The following is a 16009-nucleotide window of genomic DNA, read 5'->3' on the forward strand; positions in this document are numbered from 1 at the left end:
AAAAAAAAAAAAAAAAAAAAAAATGTTCACTTTATCGTGAAGTCATTATAGTCAAGTCCTGAACACTTCTCAGAATTCGTACATGGAGTGTTAGTCTTTATCTTTTATTTCTTTTATTATCTTTTATTTTTTTACAGGTGCCGTGAAATGTTCGAAGAATGCGATTTATGAGACTCGCAAAATAATCAGGTTTCCGACATGTGCCGACCCTAAGCCACTTTATGTTTTTGTATGAGAAAATACTACCAACTTTTAATTTTCTCTGATTTATAAGAGCGATTGAATACTAAGCAGCGAATATACTTATCATGTTGCAGGGACACATAAGAGGCTGTTTCTGTAAACAAGGGTACATAAGAAGGCGCATACGCGGGCCGTGCATTGAAAAATCGGCATGTCCCGTCAAGTAAAGAAAAACAATAATTAATCACTTTGTACAATCGTTTACTAAAGTTCAGAACTTTAGTAAATGATTGTACTTGTGACTCGTATTCATTCAATTTCATTTGCAATTTGTAATGTATTGCGAACCAATGAGCAATTCCCTTATAATCTTGAATATGACATGGAATACCTCTAATCATATAAATGATGATTGACAAGAAAAAATTTCTTTTTGAAACCCTGAATATGACATGAAATACCTCTCCTGTGTGTCCACCTGAAAGTTTCAACAAAATTCCCTGACTTTTTCTGGTCAAATTGATGAAATTCCCTGACCATAGAAAACGTTTTTTTATGAATGTTAAATTTATAGACTCTAAGGGGAAAAGCGTAGTAAGACGCGTTAGTGGGAACACCGGCATTCCGTTTTAACAGCTATAGTGTGGTTATTGAAATTTACCTTAGAGGGTTGAAATAGTTAACAAACGAGGACCGCCTGACGTTGATAATCAATGAGCAATAGAGGGATCGATGCACATTAACTGCTTTACCGAACGAAGTTGAAAAGCATACATCGGTCAAATAAAATTATCTGTGATTGGCGAAAAGATCTCAGGTCTTCTGTGAAGAATCTCGATAATTCAGGAGAAATAATGAAGATGGATTTTTTCACTATTTCTGATGTCCGGAAAGCATAACTTAAATCGTGGTGCCGAAGGAATCGTACACGGACGAAAAAATTTAATAGAAAAACCTATCGAATTCGTTAAAAAATTCTATTGAATTTCTATTGAACGGTTCTATTAGTTTTTGGCCGATTCGATTGAAGTATTCAATAGAAAAGATTCAGTAGAAAAAGTCAATAGAATTCAATTTTTCTATATAACTTATTCTATTGAGATATTTTGTATAAAATTTCTTCGGCTTAAATTTTCTACGTTTTTTCGCTTGATTTTCTTGATGAGAAGAAAAGAAAAATAGAATGAAAAAAACTTAGAAAATTTGAGCCGAGCTAATTCTGTGGAAAATATATGAAAAGAATAAGTTATATAGAAAAATCGAAGTCTGTTGACTTTTTCTATTGAATGTTTTCTATTGAACATATCAATAGAATCAGCCAAAAACTAATAGAAAGTTTAATAGAAATTCAATAGAATTTTCTAACGAATTCGATAGGTTTTTCTATTAAATTTTTTCGTGCGTGTAATATCATGCCGGAAGTTAATAAAATCAACCACTCTCAGCCCTTCATAACTGTACGTTTTTTTAATATAAAACCTCAGCTAGAAAAACTGCCTCAACCCAGTAGCATCAAATCAAGTACATTAAATAACTTATTTACACCATAAACAACGGATCGTCTACCCCTGACCACCACGTTCCACCTCCTGCTCCTTCCTGAGGTAGTTCTCCAGCTCCCTTTGCTGATTCAGGAGGTTCACATTCTCCGTTTTTCTGCTGGCATTCGTCGCTCGGCGTTCAACCTCTCGCATAACTCCCGTACGAAGTTGCTCACTACAACCATAATATCGAAAATTGGAGCCGAGTAACCTCAAAACTTCAACAACTGAGTATATTCACCGTTCTATCGACTGCATGCAGTGGACGTAATACACAATTCCCCCCGAGAACCCACTCGCACCGAGCAGGAAGAGCCTCGATTTCCATGACATTTTGTTTTTATTATTTTATCACTATTTTTCGAGCCTTAATCGACTTTTCATGTCGCCATTGTTTTCATCACGTGGTCTGACCAGTACGCGAGGAATCGATTCTCATTCTATTCGATATAAAACCGGAGACAGCAACAATTATTTTTGAATAAAAGGTAAAACGTAAATTATTTATCATTCTTAATCATAACAAAATAAAAATTGATTTTATTTCTGAAAATAGAGTAGTTCATTAAATAATTGAGGGGATGAGGAACAGATTTTGGGATGATAAACAGTCCCAAGATGTGAATTCTAAAAACAAAACAAAAGACGCGGTGCATTGTTTGGCTCTTAGAACAGCTGTTCCCGTTCAGTTCGAATTCAGCCAACTTCGGAGGTGTTATTAATGTAACATTCGCGCAACGTGATATCGAATTATTTATTCTACATAAATAACTGGCGTGCTTATGAATTCAAAGGTTATTATTTTATTCAAAAAATTCCACTTAATCGTAATAATTCTAATTTATGGACTGTGCCTTAGTATTATTAGTTTATCGAATAACCAAGCACTATGTCAATGCTCAAACCTCGTCCTAAAAATGGAGAAACTACAATAATAGACTCTCATTTGCTTCATTTTTTGTTGTATATAATTTATTGGCATTATCTAACACTAACACTGCGTTTTCTTGGCACAACGATGTTTTACGTACAATGGGGTTACTTCATTTTTTGACACAGTCTTTTGCATTGAGACCTTGTCAGCAGAAATTGTAAACCCACGTTCTAATTATACGATGTACGACGATATACCGACTCAATTCCAGATCTCAATTTGACATTGAACAATTTAAACTTGGAAACGTCTAATTTATTGTGTGCAGTTCAAGAAAAACACAGAATCCATAAAACTGATGATTTGTGATTTTGTATTCCTTGAATTTCATATGCTCAAATTGTATCTATCAAATTACACACAAGAAATGGAATATTCAGGTTGATATATTTAAATTTAGTTGAATTCAGTACGTATATCGTGCAATTAGAATGTGACAATTACAATTTCTGTGCAACAGTCACTGCAGAATATCAAATGTCCCTTCATTTTCTGCCATATATAATGTTTTACAGTGTAATCTTGTCTACAGAAATTGTGATTCATGCAACTTGATCACACTATGTATATATTTAATGTAATTCTACAAAATGTACCATTCCAATTATGCATTGTGTCTAATTCAAGTAGATGCAATTCAAGATAACTACAGAATCCATAAAAGTGGATTTGTGGATTTTCTTTTTCTTGAATTGCCCATAAAGAATTCAACATTTAGACTTATATATTTCAGTTTCATTAAATTCAATATACACATCGTGCAGTTAAAATGCGAGAATAAGAATTTCTATAGACGTCTGAATTCAAATGGGTCAAAAAATGAAGGGATTTCCTGGTGAGTAACAGATTTCACCAAGAAAATAGTGTGTCGGTGTTAAAGTATGCAATTTATCCTGAATTCACTTGCATGAGGAATAAATTATTGAACAAATTCATCAATCTCTTGTCTAATTTCCAGATAAACCATCTAGACGATGTAAAAATCAGTAAAAGGCTCTCCTATTTACTTCGTCATGGAGCTATACGCGAAGGTCTCGACATAAATCCGGATGGTTTCGTTTCCCTAGTTGAAGTCCTGCAGAAACTGCCCGATTGCACAACCGCCGATATCAGGCGAGTCGTCTCCACGAACTCTAAAAATCGATTTACCCTGGTAGAAGACGAGGACAGAGGTCTCCAGATAAAGGCGAACCAAGGTCACTCATTACCGAGTGTCAACCGACTCTCCCTGAAGCCCTTGATCAATCCCAATTTCCAAATAATCCACGGTACCTACCTTAGGAACTGGAACATTATAAAAACGCAAGGATTATCTCGTATGAAGAGGAACCACATACACTTCTCTAAAGACTTGAACTTCACCTGTGGCTTGAGAAGAACCGCCGAAGTGTTCATCTTCATAAATTACTCTCAATCAATTGAAAACGGAATTGAATTCTTCGAGTCTGAGAATGGAGTCATTCTGAGTCCAGGAGATGAATATGGAGTGATAGAACCCAGATATTTTTCAAAAGTTGTGACGAGAGATAACAAATTATTATCGAGTAATAACTCAACTAATTAACTCATTAAAGTTATTATCGATATTGACAAGTCGTCTCGACGAACTGAGAAAAGCCAATTAATTTTGATAGAAATCGAGGATAAAGGGAATACCATAAAAACGAACGGACTATCTCATGTAAAGGGGAACCATACACATCTCCAAGGACTTCATCCTCACTAATTACTCCAAATCAATTAAAAGATAAATTTAATTTTTCAAGTCTGAGATTGGATTCATCTTCAGCCCCCGAGATGAACATGGAGTGATAGAATTCAGATATTTTTCAAAAGTTGTGTGGAGAGATAAAAGATTATTATCGAGTAATAACTCAACTAATTAATTCATTAAAGTTATTATCGATATTGACAAGTCGTCTCGACGATCTGAGAAAAGCCAATTAATTCTGACAGAAATCGAGGATAAAGGAAATATCATAAAAACGAAAGGACTATCTAATATAAAGAGGAACCATACACATCTCCAAGGACTTCATCCTCACTAATTACTCCAAATCAGTTAAAAAAGAAATTGAATTCTTTGAGTCTGAGAATGAAATCATCTTCAGTCCACGAGATAAACACGGAGTGATAAAACCCAGGTATTTTTCAAAAGTTGTGTGGAGAGATAAAAGATTATTATCGAGTAATAACTAATTAATTCATTAAAGTTATTATCGATATTGACAAGTCGTCTCGACGAACTGAGAAAAGCCAATTAATTTACCATAAATACCATAAAAACGAAAAGACATTGTGATATCTGGTGTAAAGAGGAACCATATACACTTCTCCAAAGACTTGAACTTCACCTGTGGCTTGAGAGGAACCACCAAATCTTCATCCTCACAAATTCTCCCAAATCAATTAAAATAGAAATTAAGTTTTTTGAGTCTGGGAATAGAATCACTCTCAGTCTAGTAGATATTTTTCAAAAGTTGAATGATATCTCAACTAATTAATTAATCAAACTTATTATCGACATTAACGAGTCGTCTCCACGACCTGACAAAACCCAATTCACCTTGACAGAAATCGAGGCCAAAGGGAATATCCTAAAAACTTAAGGACTATCTCATTTAAAGAAGAATTCCCCCAAATCAATTAAAAAATAAATTTCATTCTTCGAGTCTACAATGGAGTCCTCCTCAGCCAAGACCACCACAGAGTGATAGACCCCAGAAATTCTTCAAAACCTGTGACATCTAAAAATCCCCACTCAACCATCACCAAATTACCCACCGAAGCAAATCTCCCAATACCTCTCCAAAATGTCGAAGCGCTGTGAGATCTGTGCAATCGACTTCATCGACGAGTACTCCTTCCACGGTCACCTCCTCGGCAAAAAGCACACGAAGAAGCTGGAGCTCATGAAGTTGAACCTCCAGCGCGAGCAGAACTCGGTCTTCGTCTCGCCAATGCCGCCATTCGCCACCCCCCAGCTGGTCGTCACCTTCTTCTCGAAGTTCGGTCCAATCCAACACTACACCTTCAACCCCAGATACCTGATCGTCGAGTACAAGGACAAGTCCCCAGTGGAGTACCTCCTGAGCAACCCGATCTACCTGAACCAGTGGAAGTTGAAGATCAGACGAAGGAGGATCGAGAACCCCGGGGACAGGAGGCCAGAGAAGAGATCACCAAAAAAGCAGAATAGCATCCCAGAGACTAACCAGGAGATCGAAGAAGCCGAAGCCCTGAGGACAACCCTAGGGTCCGAGGAGGCGTTGGAAGACCAACTCACTAAGTTCCTGTCGACTGTCCAGCGTGACGACGGTGAGGTGCAGAAGCTGGGGGCAATGGTCTGCTCTTCCCTCGACAGAACCATGAAGCAATCCTTCCCCAGGTGCCGAGCGATCCCCTTCGGCTCCTCCGTGACTGGTCTGAGCCTCGTGGGAAGTGACCTCGACGTGTTCCTCGACATCGGCGAGCAGATCGTTGAAGACGAGGAGTCGCCACCTGTCCAGCGACTTGGCTGGACGCCCAAAACCATCTTCAAAGAGGTGAAGACCCTGCTCTTCAGGAACGCAGGGACCTTCACGAAAATCGTCCCCATACCGATGGCCAAGATCCCAGTCATCAAGTTCCATCACACTCTCAGCAAGATGGACTGCGACATCTCCTTCAAGCACGGACTGGGCGTCCACAACAGCCAGTTGATAAAGTACTTGCTGACCCTGGACTCCAGGATCAAGCCCTTGGTGCTGGTCCTCAAATACTGGGCGAAGAAGCTGGACATCTCAGGCAGTGGGAAGATCAACAACTACTCCCTAGTCATGCTGATTGTCTTCTACCTGCAGCAGCCCAGTGTCAATCTGCTGCCTGCCATCAGGGAGCTGCAGAAGGTGCACGAGAGGGTCTACATCAGAGGCTGGCAGGTCAACTTCACTACGAATTATCCATCGACTTCGAAGAACAACTCCAGTTCGATTCTCGAGCTGTTGGAGGGGTTCTTCAAGTTCTACTCAGACTTTGATTTCTCGACGACGATCATTTGTCCCCTGGAGGGCAAAAGCTTTCTCAGGGAGGAGTTCAAGAGGGAGATTGAGGAGAGAGGGGGGAGTGTCGAGAGTCTCAGGTTGACCAGGTGTGCTTGCCTCCAGGATCCTATTCAGCTGGATCACAATATCATCTCGGGGTGGGGGAGTAAGGAGCTTCAGGGCTTGAGGTTCTCCTGTCTGCAGGCTGTGGAGATCTGCCAGTCTCTCGGGGAGAGCCCTCTGAGGATTCTCCCCAAGTTGTTTGATCCTGCGCTCAAGGTGAAGACTAAGAAGGCTAAGCCCGTCAGCTTTGTCATTCCTGCCGGCAAGTTCGAGAGGTTTGGACTGCCTGAGGACTTTGAGGAGATGAGCGATGTTGGGGACAAGCAGATGTTCATTGAGAAAAACTGGTTCTGCACGGTTTACAGGCTGCTGGAGGCGATTCTGAAGAGGATATTCATGTTTGAGGTGCAGATCGTTTATGATAAGGTTGGGGTCAAGCAGATGAAGGTCGTGGAGGAGGATGATGTGCACAGTAAGGACAGGGATCATGATGAAGGATCAAGGATCATGCTGAGTTGCTCGGGGAAGTATTTCTTGAACAGGGCGAGGAAGGGCAAGAGACAGACTCTGGATCCTAGTGTCAGTCCCATCGAGAAGGAGGCATTAATCTCGGAGCAGATTATGAAGGATGTGGTGGGCAAGGTGAAGGAGGTGCCCATCAAGTTTGAGTGTCTTTTGGTGAAGAAGAGTAAACCACTGGAGGCTCTTGTAGTTCTGACTGATCAACAGTTTAATAATAAATCTTTTGGGGAGATCGCCGGGTTCATGAGGGGCAAGGTGTGCACCTGGGTGGAGAAGGAGCTCATGCATATGGTGCAGTTTAAGAAGACGTTTGCTCAGGATCGAGGCGAGAAATCGTGAGAGGATTCATGGTTTTAGTTTTTTTAAGAAATTGTATGAAAATATCGAAAGAGGGTCTTCTCAATTCACAGATGATCCTGTGGGTATCTTGGGAACTAGTGGATTGAATGACAAATGAGGAGAAATATTTTTTGTAGGAGATTGAAAGTGCTGAAAGTGCTCTTGTCGTGTTTGTTGATCAATCTACTAGTTTCTAGGATATTTTCTCAATGGTTCGCATAATTGTATAAAAGAGAATAGATGAGTTTTGAATTATTTTATCGATATATCCGAGACTCATGGGTGAGGTTCTTTTGGTGAAGAAAAATAAGCCACTGGAGGCACTTGTTATACTGACTGATCAACAGTATAATAATAAATATCGAATGACGTTTTTTTGAATTCGATGATCTCGTGAATATCTTGGAAACTAGTAGATTGAAAGAAAAATGACGAGAGATACTAAGATATAATGGTTTGCATAATTATATAGAAGGGAATAGATAATTTTTTTTTTATAAAGAAAAATAAGCCATTGAAAACTCTTGTTTCACTGACTGATCAGTCAGTTTAATGATTCTTTTGTGGAGATCGCTGGGTTTATGAAGAGCAAATACAGTTTAAGAAGAGTTCTGATCAGGATCGAGGGAACAAATCATGAGAGGATTGATGTTTTTATTTTTTTAGAGTATTTAGAGGGTATTTGCAAGAAAATATCGAATGAAATTTTTTTTACTTGATGCACGATCTTGTGAACATCTTGAAAATTGATAGATTGAAAGGAAAAAGGAGAGGAATATTTTTTGTAGGAGATTGCAAGCTCTGAAAGTGTTTTTGCCATGTTTCTTGATCAATCTACTAGTTTCTGCAGTATTTTCTTAATGGTTTGCATAATTGTATAAAAGGGAGTAGATAAGTTTCGAATTATTTGATCGACATCTTCGAGATTCATGTTTGAGGTTCTAATGGTTAATGAAAATCCCTAAAGGGTCAATACGACCTTTTCCATTTAGCACGCGATATGGTGCAGTTTGAGAAGAGTTTTGATGAGGATCGAGGGGACAAATCGTGAGAAGATTACGTTTTTAGTTTTTTTTAATATTTGGGTATTTGGAAGCCATTCGTAAGGAAATATGGGAAGAAGTTTTTTTGTAGCATTTACGAAAAAGATCAGATGCATGAATTCATAGATTATCTTGTGGATATGTGAAAAAGAATGGATTGAGAGAAAAATTGACAAGATATCGTCGTCGTAGGGCCAAAGGGGCGTAACAGCAGGGCTTATCACACCTTTTACGCCCCCTTGGCTACACGGCGAGGAAATATTCATTATAGGGAAACACTAAGGCACTCAACAGGGGATTTTGAAGACAATTGATTTTAGCTGATTAAGGACAGGAGCTTTATTTTTCTCTTTATGTTCATCATATTTACAGTAATAAAATGATGACGTATTTTATTTTAACAAGCGTATGCGTTGCAAGTGTTAACGCGGGTGTAATTAATAATTGATGTAAGTTTTCGCGGATTTTTAAGAGATTTTGATTGACATGTTTGGGTTATTTACATACAAAATTTACCGATGAAATGGAAGTGGAACGATGTTTTAAAAATGTACATTTTAGTTTTTTGGAAGAGATATTCAGTTTTATTTCAAATAAAAAGAGATCAAAACTGTATTAATGGCTATCTTATTTCATAGAAAAGTCCGAGTGAATTAGTGCAGTATTTTTTCTAAAGTAGACATATTAATTAGTTTGGCAAGTAGTGTCGATCACGACAGTGTTGAACACAATTGGAATTATATGGAAAGTCTAGTAATAAAGGTCAGTAGCAAAATGAATAGAATTTACAATCAATTAAAAATTCAAGAATATATTTGCTTGAATTCTTCTCATTTTTCCAAATTTTTAATTAGTAATTGAACTCAAATTCAATTAAACATGAACACCAAATTATGATAAAATCGATTTTTTACATTTTGCCAGCAAGACAACCAATGGGAAAGATAATCCTACTCAGAACCCATAACTACTGACTGGGAAAAAATGCCGTAGAGTTTTTTTAAGAAAGACATCTACTTCCCACAAAAAATATCTTTCGACATTCCTTCAAAATCTACCAGTTCCCTCCATATTTGTGAAAATAATCTGCAAAGAAAAAAAAATTTTTAAACTACAAAGTTGTGTCTTCAAATAAACGGGTTTAAATTATTTCCACAAATATCTCGAAACACAGTAGGTTTCGGCAAAAAAGTGAAAAAACCTTTCTTATAGAGAATTAAATTTCCCACAAAAAAATTTTCTGACATCACGCATGAAAAAATGCAATAGAAAACCTGGCGAATTGGCTAGAAAATTGCATTGGAATTCTATGGGGTTTCTATAGAATTTCTATTGGAATTCTATTGAAAAATGTTTTTTGCGCCGAGTCTATTGGATATTCAATAAGAAACAGTTAATAGATTTCGAATTTCTGTTTGAATTTTTCTCGAGTTTTTTTAGATTTTTTCTATTACAATTATTGGGCACAAATTTTCTAAGTTTTTTCTGTTGGATTTTGTTTTTTTTTGCATTGCAGAATCTGAGTGGAGAAAACTTAAAAAATTAATGCCCAAGTATTCTTATAGAAAAAATCTCAAGAGAAAAATTCAAACAGAAATTTGAGATCTGTCGACTTTTTCTTATCGAATATCCAATAGAATCAGCGCAAAAAACAGAATATTTCAATAGAATTCCAATCGAAATTCTATAGAAACCCCATACAATTCCCATAGAATTCCAACAGAATTTTCTAGCGAATTCGCGATGTTTTCTATTAAATTTTTTCATGCATGATTTTCCTCTAAAGTCATAAAAATCCAAGTTATTCGCGAAAAAATCTCCCTAAAATGTCCCAATTCACCTAATTCTTCAATCCACCTGGGAAAAATTCAAGCAATCCCTTAAAAACCCCGAAAATTGAGTTTATTACATAATAAACTTCAAACATTCAAACAAAACAACCAATGGGAAAAAAGCAGTTGGCGAAGCGACCATGACGCCCCTCGCCAACGGCAAGAATCCAACCAGCAAGAGCAATTCCTCAGTGAGAACTTGTTCACCGACACAAACATAATGAACTCGATGACACCGTCACTCTAAAATCAATCAATGTACACAACTAACCCGTGACGAGAGCCTCATTTCGTCAAGTGATACAACAAAGCCAACAGTGTCCTCACGAACTAAACTGAGTTCCTGAGGGCCATTACTTCCAATCACAAGGTAATAACATTGCATTGTCATAGGTTAGGATCAGGCTGCTCCGAAATGTTGACCATCTATTTTTAGTTGCAAAAAGGAGAAAATGACTGAAACATTCTCTCATTGGCTGGCAATTCCCACCAGTAATTTTATTATCTCATTCCGAATTTTTCACTGACAAACAACTTTTGTTTGATTATTCCAAAGGTGATGACAACTCTCATATTGGGCATTGGCCTTGGATTATTCATTATTGTAACCCTCTGGCTATCAGCGGGATTGATATTCGCCGTTGCTCTCAGAACTGACAAGAGAATCGGTGGCATCGCTGTTGCCATTGCAGCAGTCATCACTATAATTTTGGTCAGTGTGCCAAAAAGCTCGGAGTATCCGACGCCTCACCACGACAAGGTAATTCTGGGGTTTTTATTGCTGTACAGGAATGCAAAAAAATGTTGGGGTTTGCATTCTATAATGGCAAACATTTATTTCATTTTCCTTTCATAGGGGAGAGTGGGCAAAATAAATTCCCAATAAACTTATGACTAATTCCCATGAATTAGCCTTAACATTGTTGACGCTAACAATGAACAGAAAAAAGAAAAAATTTTCTAAACAAAAAAATTTTTTTTGCAACTTTTGTTTATTAATTTTTTTATTATTGGGAGTACTGAGGACAATAGTAATTTTTTATTCGCCGTGTAATTCAATTGATTGGATTAGGCCGATTACACTTCTCTATTTTCATTCGATTGAAATTCAGCATTATATTTTCCTTCTAACTTAGGTGGGAAGATTGACGATTATTTAGATAATCGAAATCGGTTTGATTTTTATTTGGATAATCGAAAATCACGTACCTAAAGTTAGAATTAGGTTGTTAACTAAAAAATTACATTTCAGTATTGTCAAATATTTTATTCACCATCAGTCGAAAAATTTAGTTAATAAATTCTATAAATTTTAAATTTGTTAAATATAGTTAAACTTTGAACAGTATAAGGAGAAAATCCCTTTTTAATATTGTCAGAATCTAATATTATGGCCTATCCCTGTTGTTAATAATTTTCATGAAATTTTTTTTGTTTTTATATTCAGAGTAAATGAATGCCCTGATGAAAAACACTTGCTGTGTTCGAAAGGTTGGCCATTAGTGAAAGAATGGTTTTTTCTCAACTCTTTTCTTTGTTCATTTCTAATTAAAATTGCTATTATAACCGTTAATGGCTGAGGATGTGGGAGTTTTTTAGAGAATTATGACCAGTTTTCTATCTGACCGTGGTGGTAACATAACTTGTAGTTTGAAGCTGAATTTTTGAAGAATATCTCCGGATCTAAGAGAGATAGCGAAATTTTTGTCATCACCTTTTTCATGGCTCTCAATTCGCTGTACAAAAAAGTTTATAACAAAAATTTTGCTATCTGCATTAAATTCTGAGATATTTATTGAAAACAGAAATGTAATAAAACTTTTTGATCGAAAAATGATTTATGAATGATGATTTTGACTGATGATTTTTTTTGCGCATCATGATTTCACGATTGCGAGGCGTTGAGGGGATTATTAAACACATACAATCAATGTATTCAAATCGAAATTAAGTCGAGTCATTGAAAATACGAATCATTACCAAATGTGATAAAATTTTATGATCGAAAAATTGACGACTGTCAGTTTAAGGGCGATTGGGGTGAAATGGACATTTTTTCATTTTTCAAAAAGATTCATGACTCAGAATCAAATTTATTGACTGAGCCTAGTCTAGGCTCATCACAAAGAGGAAGGATTTCACTCTTCATTGAAGAAGAAAAAATTATTCCATTTCGTCAATAATTTAATAAGGCCTTAACATTTCAGAAAAGGTCAAAGGTTGAAATAGTAGGGGAAAGTATGACTGAAATTGTGACACGTGAACAATGGTCGCCACATGATTGTTATTTTTTTCTGGCCTGATAGATTTTGAAACGTGACGTAATTTGGCATCCCCGTTATTATGTCATCTTGCCGGGTGTGGAAGGATGAGATGAGATGAGTCAATCTCATATCGATATGTATTTTCGGGAGAAATATGAGGAAGATAATGATATTTTTGGGGAGATCTTTTGTGAGGCAGAGTAACATGTACGGAAAAAATGTATTTAATAGAAACACCTATCACACGTGGCATTGTCCCAATCTGACCAATCAAAGTGTAGTACCTATTAGAGAATCGAAAGAATATAAAGTTCCACTCATGAACTCAATCGGCCCCTTTTTGAAAACATGAATTTTTGAAAAAAAATCAAAAATACTTCGAAAATTCGTGATTGACTTGATTTTTTTTTATTTTGATAATCTAAAAAGATCTCCAATTGCTATTCAGTTTTACATAGCCCTGGACTCTCCAAAAATTATGATTGTACAATCAAAAAAATAATATTGGAAAATAAACCCAATAGGGAGGAAATTGCAAACTAATAATTTAATGTATTTAATGGCTGTTAGGTCGTCATTTGTCACAGTAGTCAATGGCTATCAGATCCTTAGTTACCACGATAAATTATCCATTCACTATTTCCTCTCTATCCGACATATTTCTTAATTTTTATTAAATACGCGCTTTGAAATTGTTCATTTTTTTCTACTTTTTTTGATTGCACAATCATAATTTTTAAGGACTCTTGCGTGCCGTAAAATCCAATGGAAATTGCGATATATTTTAGATTATGAAGATGGAAAAACAATCGAGACAACGTTCGGAACTTAATCCACCCGGGCGTCAATAAAAACATTTTTTTTGCTTGAATTGCATCAAACAGTCGTTTTCGACTGTTTCATTTTGCCCCACTCTCCTCTAACTAATGCACAATTTAACTTAATACGAAATTGATGATTATACCGATGTCTGTCTAGATCCAGTAGCTTCAGGGATATTTTTACTGTTAAATAGTGAAATAAATACCCGAAAATATTTTAAATAGGGGAATCCCTCATCCACCCTCTAAACGATCAAATAATTATCTTTTTCAGTCTTACGATCACCTCTTCATCTGGCGAGTGATCCTCCTGACCCTCCTAGCCGGCTCCTCCCTGGTAGCCCTCATAGCCTACATCAAGTACGATCTGATGGAATCCAAGAGGCCCAGGAAGATAACAAACTGGGTATTTTAGTCACCCCCCAATCGCTCAATTTACAACAAACCAAACAACTCAAGGAAGTTTCCCTCAAGCTCCAAATCAACTCAATAAAATCTCCTGCACAGCCCCACAAGCTCAAGGCCTTCGACCACTAAATAAAAAAATAACAACAATTAACTAAATAATCAAATAAAAATCGTAAAATGCTACATAACGTTAGAAACGTACTGCGCCTGTCAGCAAGAGCAATATCACTTCTCTCCAGAAGCAACAAAAAATTCGAAATAACCGACAACACTGAGTTTGTTTCAAAAGTAATGAATAGTCGTGTACCAGTCATAGTGAATTTTCACGCTGAGTGGTGTGATCCATGCAAAATATTAACACCAAAGCTGGAGGAATTGGTGGGTCCCATGGAGGATCTTCACCTAGCTATTATTGATGTGGAACAAAATCCTGAATTGGTACACACGTTTGAAGTCAAAGCAGTGCCTGCTGTCATTGCTGTGTCCAATGGTCTAGTTGTTGATAAGTTCATTGGGCTCGTTGAAGCCGGCATGATCGACAATTTAATTAAGAAACTGAGAAAACCAGCAGTCGATGAGAAGTCCTAATTTTTGTTAGTGGTTTTCTTGTTTTCTCGAATTATAAAAACGTACTCAAATATTTTATTTAACTGATTGTGAACTTGCCTGTGTGACTTAGATTTAAATCCTTTGGGTTGCCGTTTAGGCCAGTGAGTGGAATTTCATTGAATGAATTGAAGAACGCAGTGATACGATTATTTATGAGAAGTCGATTTTTTTCTATTGAAGGGTTTTTTAGGAATATCTTTTGATGTAATGGAGATGGACGAATTTTTGTGAAAACATTTTTTGTAGATATTTTTGCCCCCTACAACAATGTTTTTTATGAAAATTTCGATCTCTCATCAATTCAGAGATATTTGTAAAAAATAGGTAATGAATGTTTCTACGTTCATGAGGGCTGGCGAAATTTTGTTGAAGAGCTTTTTTGTTGAATAAATATAAACTTCGAGAAATGGTCTCTAAAAACCATCTCAGACTCGAAATCTTGTCTCTAGTCTGAGATATTTTTAGAGGACAAATGATGAATTGACTGAATCATCGGTGCTTCTGTTGAAGTAAAACTATTGAATAAAATAATGATCAAGTTGAAATTAAATATGGAAGTGGGAGATTAAGTACACGTGTTCATTTGTAATTATGACTATTATTTTGTTTTTTTTTCCTTGAAAAAAGTAACGTTTAATTTAATGCAATAGTAACTCTTGTTCTCTTTCTTTTCAGAGATAAAATTGTATCATAGACTTTGTTTCACTCATCGACAGTGCAATTTTTACGTGCTATCGCATAATTACAAAATGTTCTCTCTTTTCTATGCCTCGTTTATAATATATATACACTTGAGATAATAAACGAATAAATCAGGGGCTCTTGTTTATGTCTTTCAATCTAATAATCCTCTTCGATAATTCTGCAGCGAAGTGGGGAAGAGGAGGAGAATATAAAAAACTGAGAATTATTTAGAGGGAAGAGAATTTGTCAAGAGAATTTTTCCATGGAGAATTAGATTTTCTCTAAAAATATGTGTTGGTAAATTTCTAAAAACCTCAGCCTTTCGAAGATATTCTTGGCCCGAGTGGATTATCTTTCAAACGTTATCTCGATTGTGTTTCTATCTTCATAATGTAAAATATATCACAATTTCCATTGGATTTTACATCACGCAGGAGTCCCTAAAAATTATGACTGTACAATCAAAAAAAGTAGAAAAAACTGACCATTTTAAAAGAGCGTTTTTAATAAAGATTGAGAAATAAGTCCGATAGAGAGGAAATAGTGAATGGATAATTTATCATGGTAACTAACGATCTGACAGCCATTGACTACTCTGACAAATGACGACCTAACAGCCATTAGATTCAAATTATTAATTTGCAATTTCCTCCCTATTGGCTTTATTTCCCAATATAATTCAAAAACGCTCTTTCAAAATGTTCAGCTTTTTTTCAACATTTTTTTGATTATACAATCATAATT

At 36.3% G+C, this 16009-nt stretch overlaps 5 protein-coding genes across 5 annotated transcripts; 4 read left to right on the top strand and 1 right to left on the bottom strand.

Moving 5' to 3' along the window:
• Nucleotides 1-1631: 1631 nt before the first annotated feature.
• LOC107048668 (protein pet117, mitochondrial) lies at nucleotides 1632-2159 on the bottom strand. The gene is made up of 2 exons (XM_015271971.2): nucleotides 1966-2159; nucleotides 1632-1899 (listed from the first exon to the last, which is right to left on the bottom strand). The coding sequence occupies exons 1-2, from the start codon at nucleotides 2055-2057 to the stop codon at nucleotides 1746-1748; spliced, it is 246 nt and encodes an 81-aa protein (XP_015127457.1). The 5' UTR covers nucleotides 2058-2159; the 3' UTR covers nucleotides 1632-1745.
• Nucleotides 2160-2429: 270 nt separating this feature from the next.
• On the top strand, nucleotides 2430-4231 carry LOC107048667 (tRNA 2'-phosphotransferase 1). The gene is made up of 2 exons (XM_015271970.1): nucleotides 2430-2518; nucleotides 3617-4231. Exons 1-2 carry the CDS (start codon nucleotides 2507-2509, stop codon nucleotides 4220-4222), a joined length of 618 nt encoding a protein of 205 aa, XP_015127456.1. The 5' UTR covers nucleotides 2430-2506; the 3' UTR covers nucleotides 4223-4231.
• Nucleotides 4232-9262, top strand: LOC107048666 (speckle targeted PIP5K1A-regulated poly(A) polymerase-like). The gene has a single exon (XM_015271969.1). The coding sequence runs from the start codon at nucleotides 5472-5474 to the stop codon at nucleotides 7602-7604; it is 2133 nt and encodes a 710-aa protein (XP_015127455.1). The 5' UTR covers nucleotides 4232-5471; the 3' UTR covers nucleotides 7605-9262.
• Nucleotides 9263-10636: 1374 nt separating this feature from the next.
• Nucleotides 10637-13984, top strand: LOC107048590. Its single transcript, XM_015271820.2, has 3 exons — nucleotides 10637-10849; nucleotides 11036-11239; nucleotides 13839-13984. Exons 2-3 carry the CDS (start codon nucleotides 11039-11041, stop codon nucleotides 13977-13979), a joined length of 342 nt encoding a protein of 113 aa, XP_015127306.1. The 5' UTR covers nucleotides 10637-10849; nucleotides 11036-11038; the 3' UTR covers nucleotides 13980-13984.
• A 157-nt stretch (nucleotides 13985-14141) lies between these two features.
• On the top strand, nucleotides 14142-15399 carry LOC107048589 (thioredoxin, mitochondrial). Its single transcript, XM_015271819.2, has one exon. It carries the CDS (start codon nucleotides 14150-14152, stop codon nucleotides 14558-14560), a length of 411 nt encoding a protein of 136 aa, XP_015127305.1. The 5' UTR covers nucleotides 14142-14149; the 3' UTR covers nucleotides 14561-15399.
• The last annotated feature ends 610 nt before the right edge of the window (nucleotides 15400-16009 follow it).

Source organism: Diachasma alloeum, unplaced genomic scaffold (assembly GCF_001412515.2).
Source record: "Diachasma alloeum isolate Michigan unplaced genomic scaffold, Dall2.0 Dall_scaffold_00195, whole genome shotgun sequence".
NCBI classification, from domain to species: Eukaryota; Metazoa; Arthropoda; class Insecta; order Hymenoptera; family Braconidae; genus Diachasma; species Diachasma alloeum.

Bases quoted from the DNA above. Each gene is read 5' to 3' on its own strand.
- LOC107048666 (XM_015271969.1), top strand. From the start codon at position 5,472: ATGTCGAAGCGCTGTGAGATCTGTGCAATCGACTTCATCGACGAGTAC.
- LOC107048590 (XM_015271820.2), top strand. From the start codon at position 11,039: ATGACAACTCTCATATTGGGCATTGGCCTTGGATTATTCATTATTGTA. The intron at 11,240-13,838 runs GTAATTCTGGGG...TATCTTTTTCAG, and splicing joins CGACGCCTCACCACGACAAG to TCTTACGATCACCTCTTCAT.
- LOC107048668 (XM_015271971.2), bottom strand. From the start codon at position 2,057: ATGTCATGGAAATCGAGGCTCTTCCTGCTCGGTGCGAGTGGGTTCTCG. The intron at 1,900-1,965 runs GTGAATATACTC...TTATGGTTGTAG, and splicing joins TGCATGCAGTCGATAGAACG to TGAGCAACTTCGTACGGGAG.
- LOC107048589 (XM_015271819.2), top strand. From the start codon at position 14,150: ATGCTACATAACGTTAGAAACGTACTGCGCCTGTCAGCAAGAGCAATA.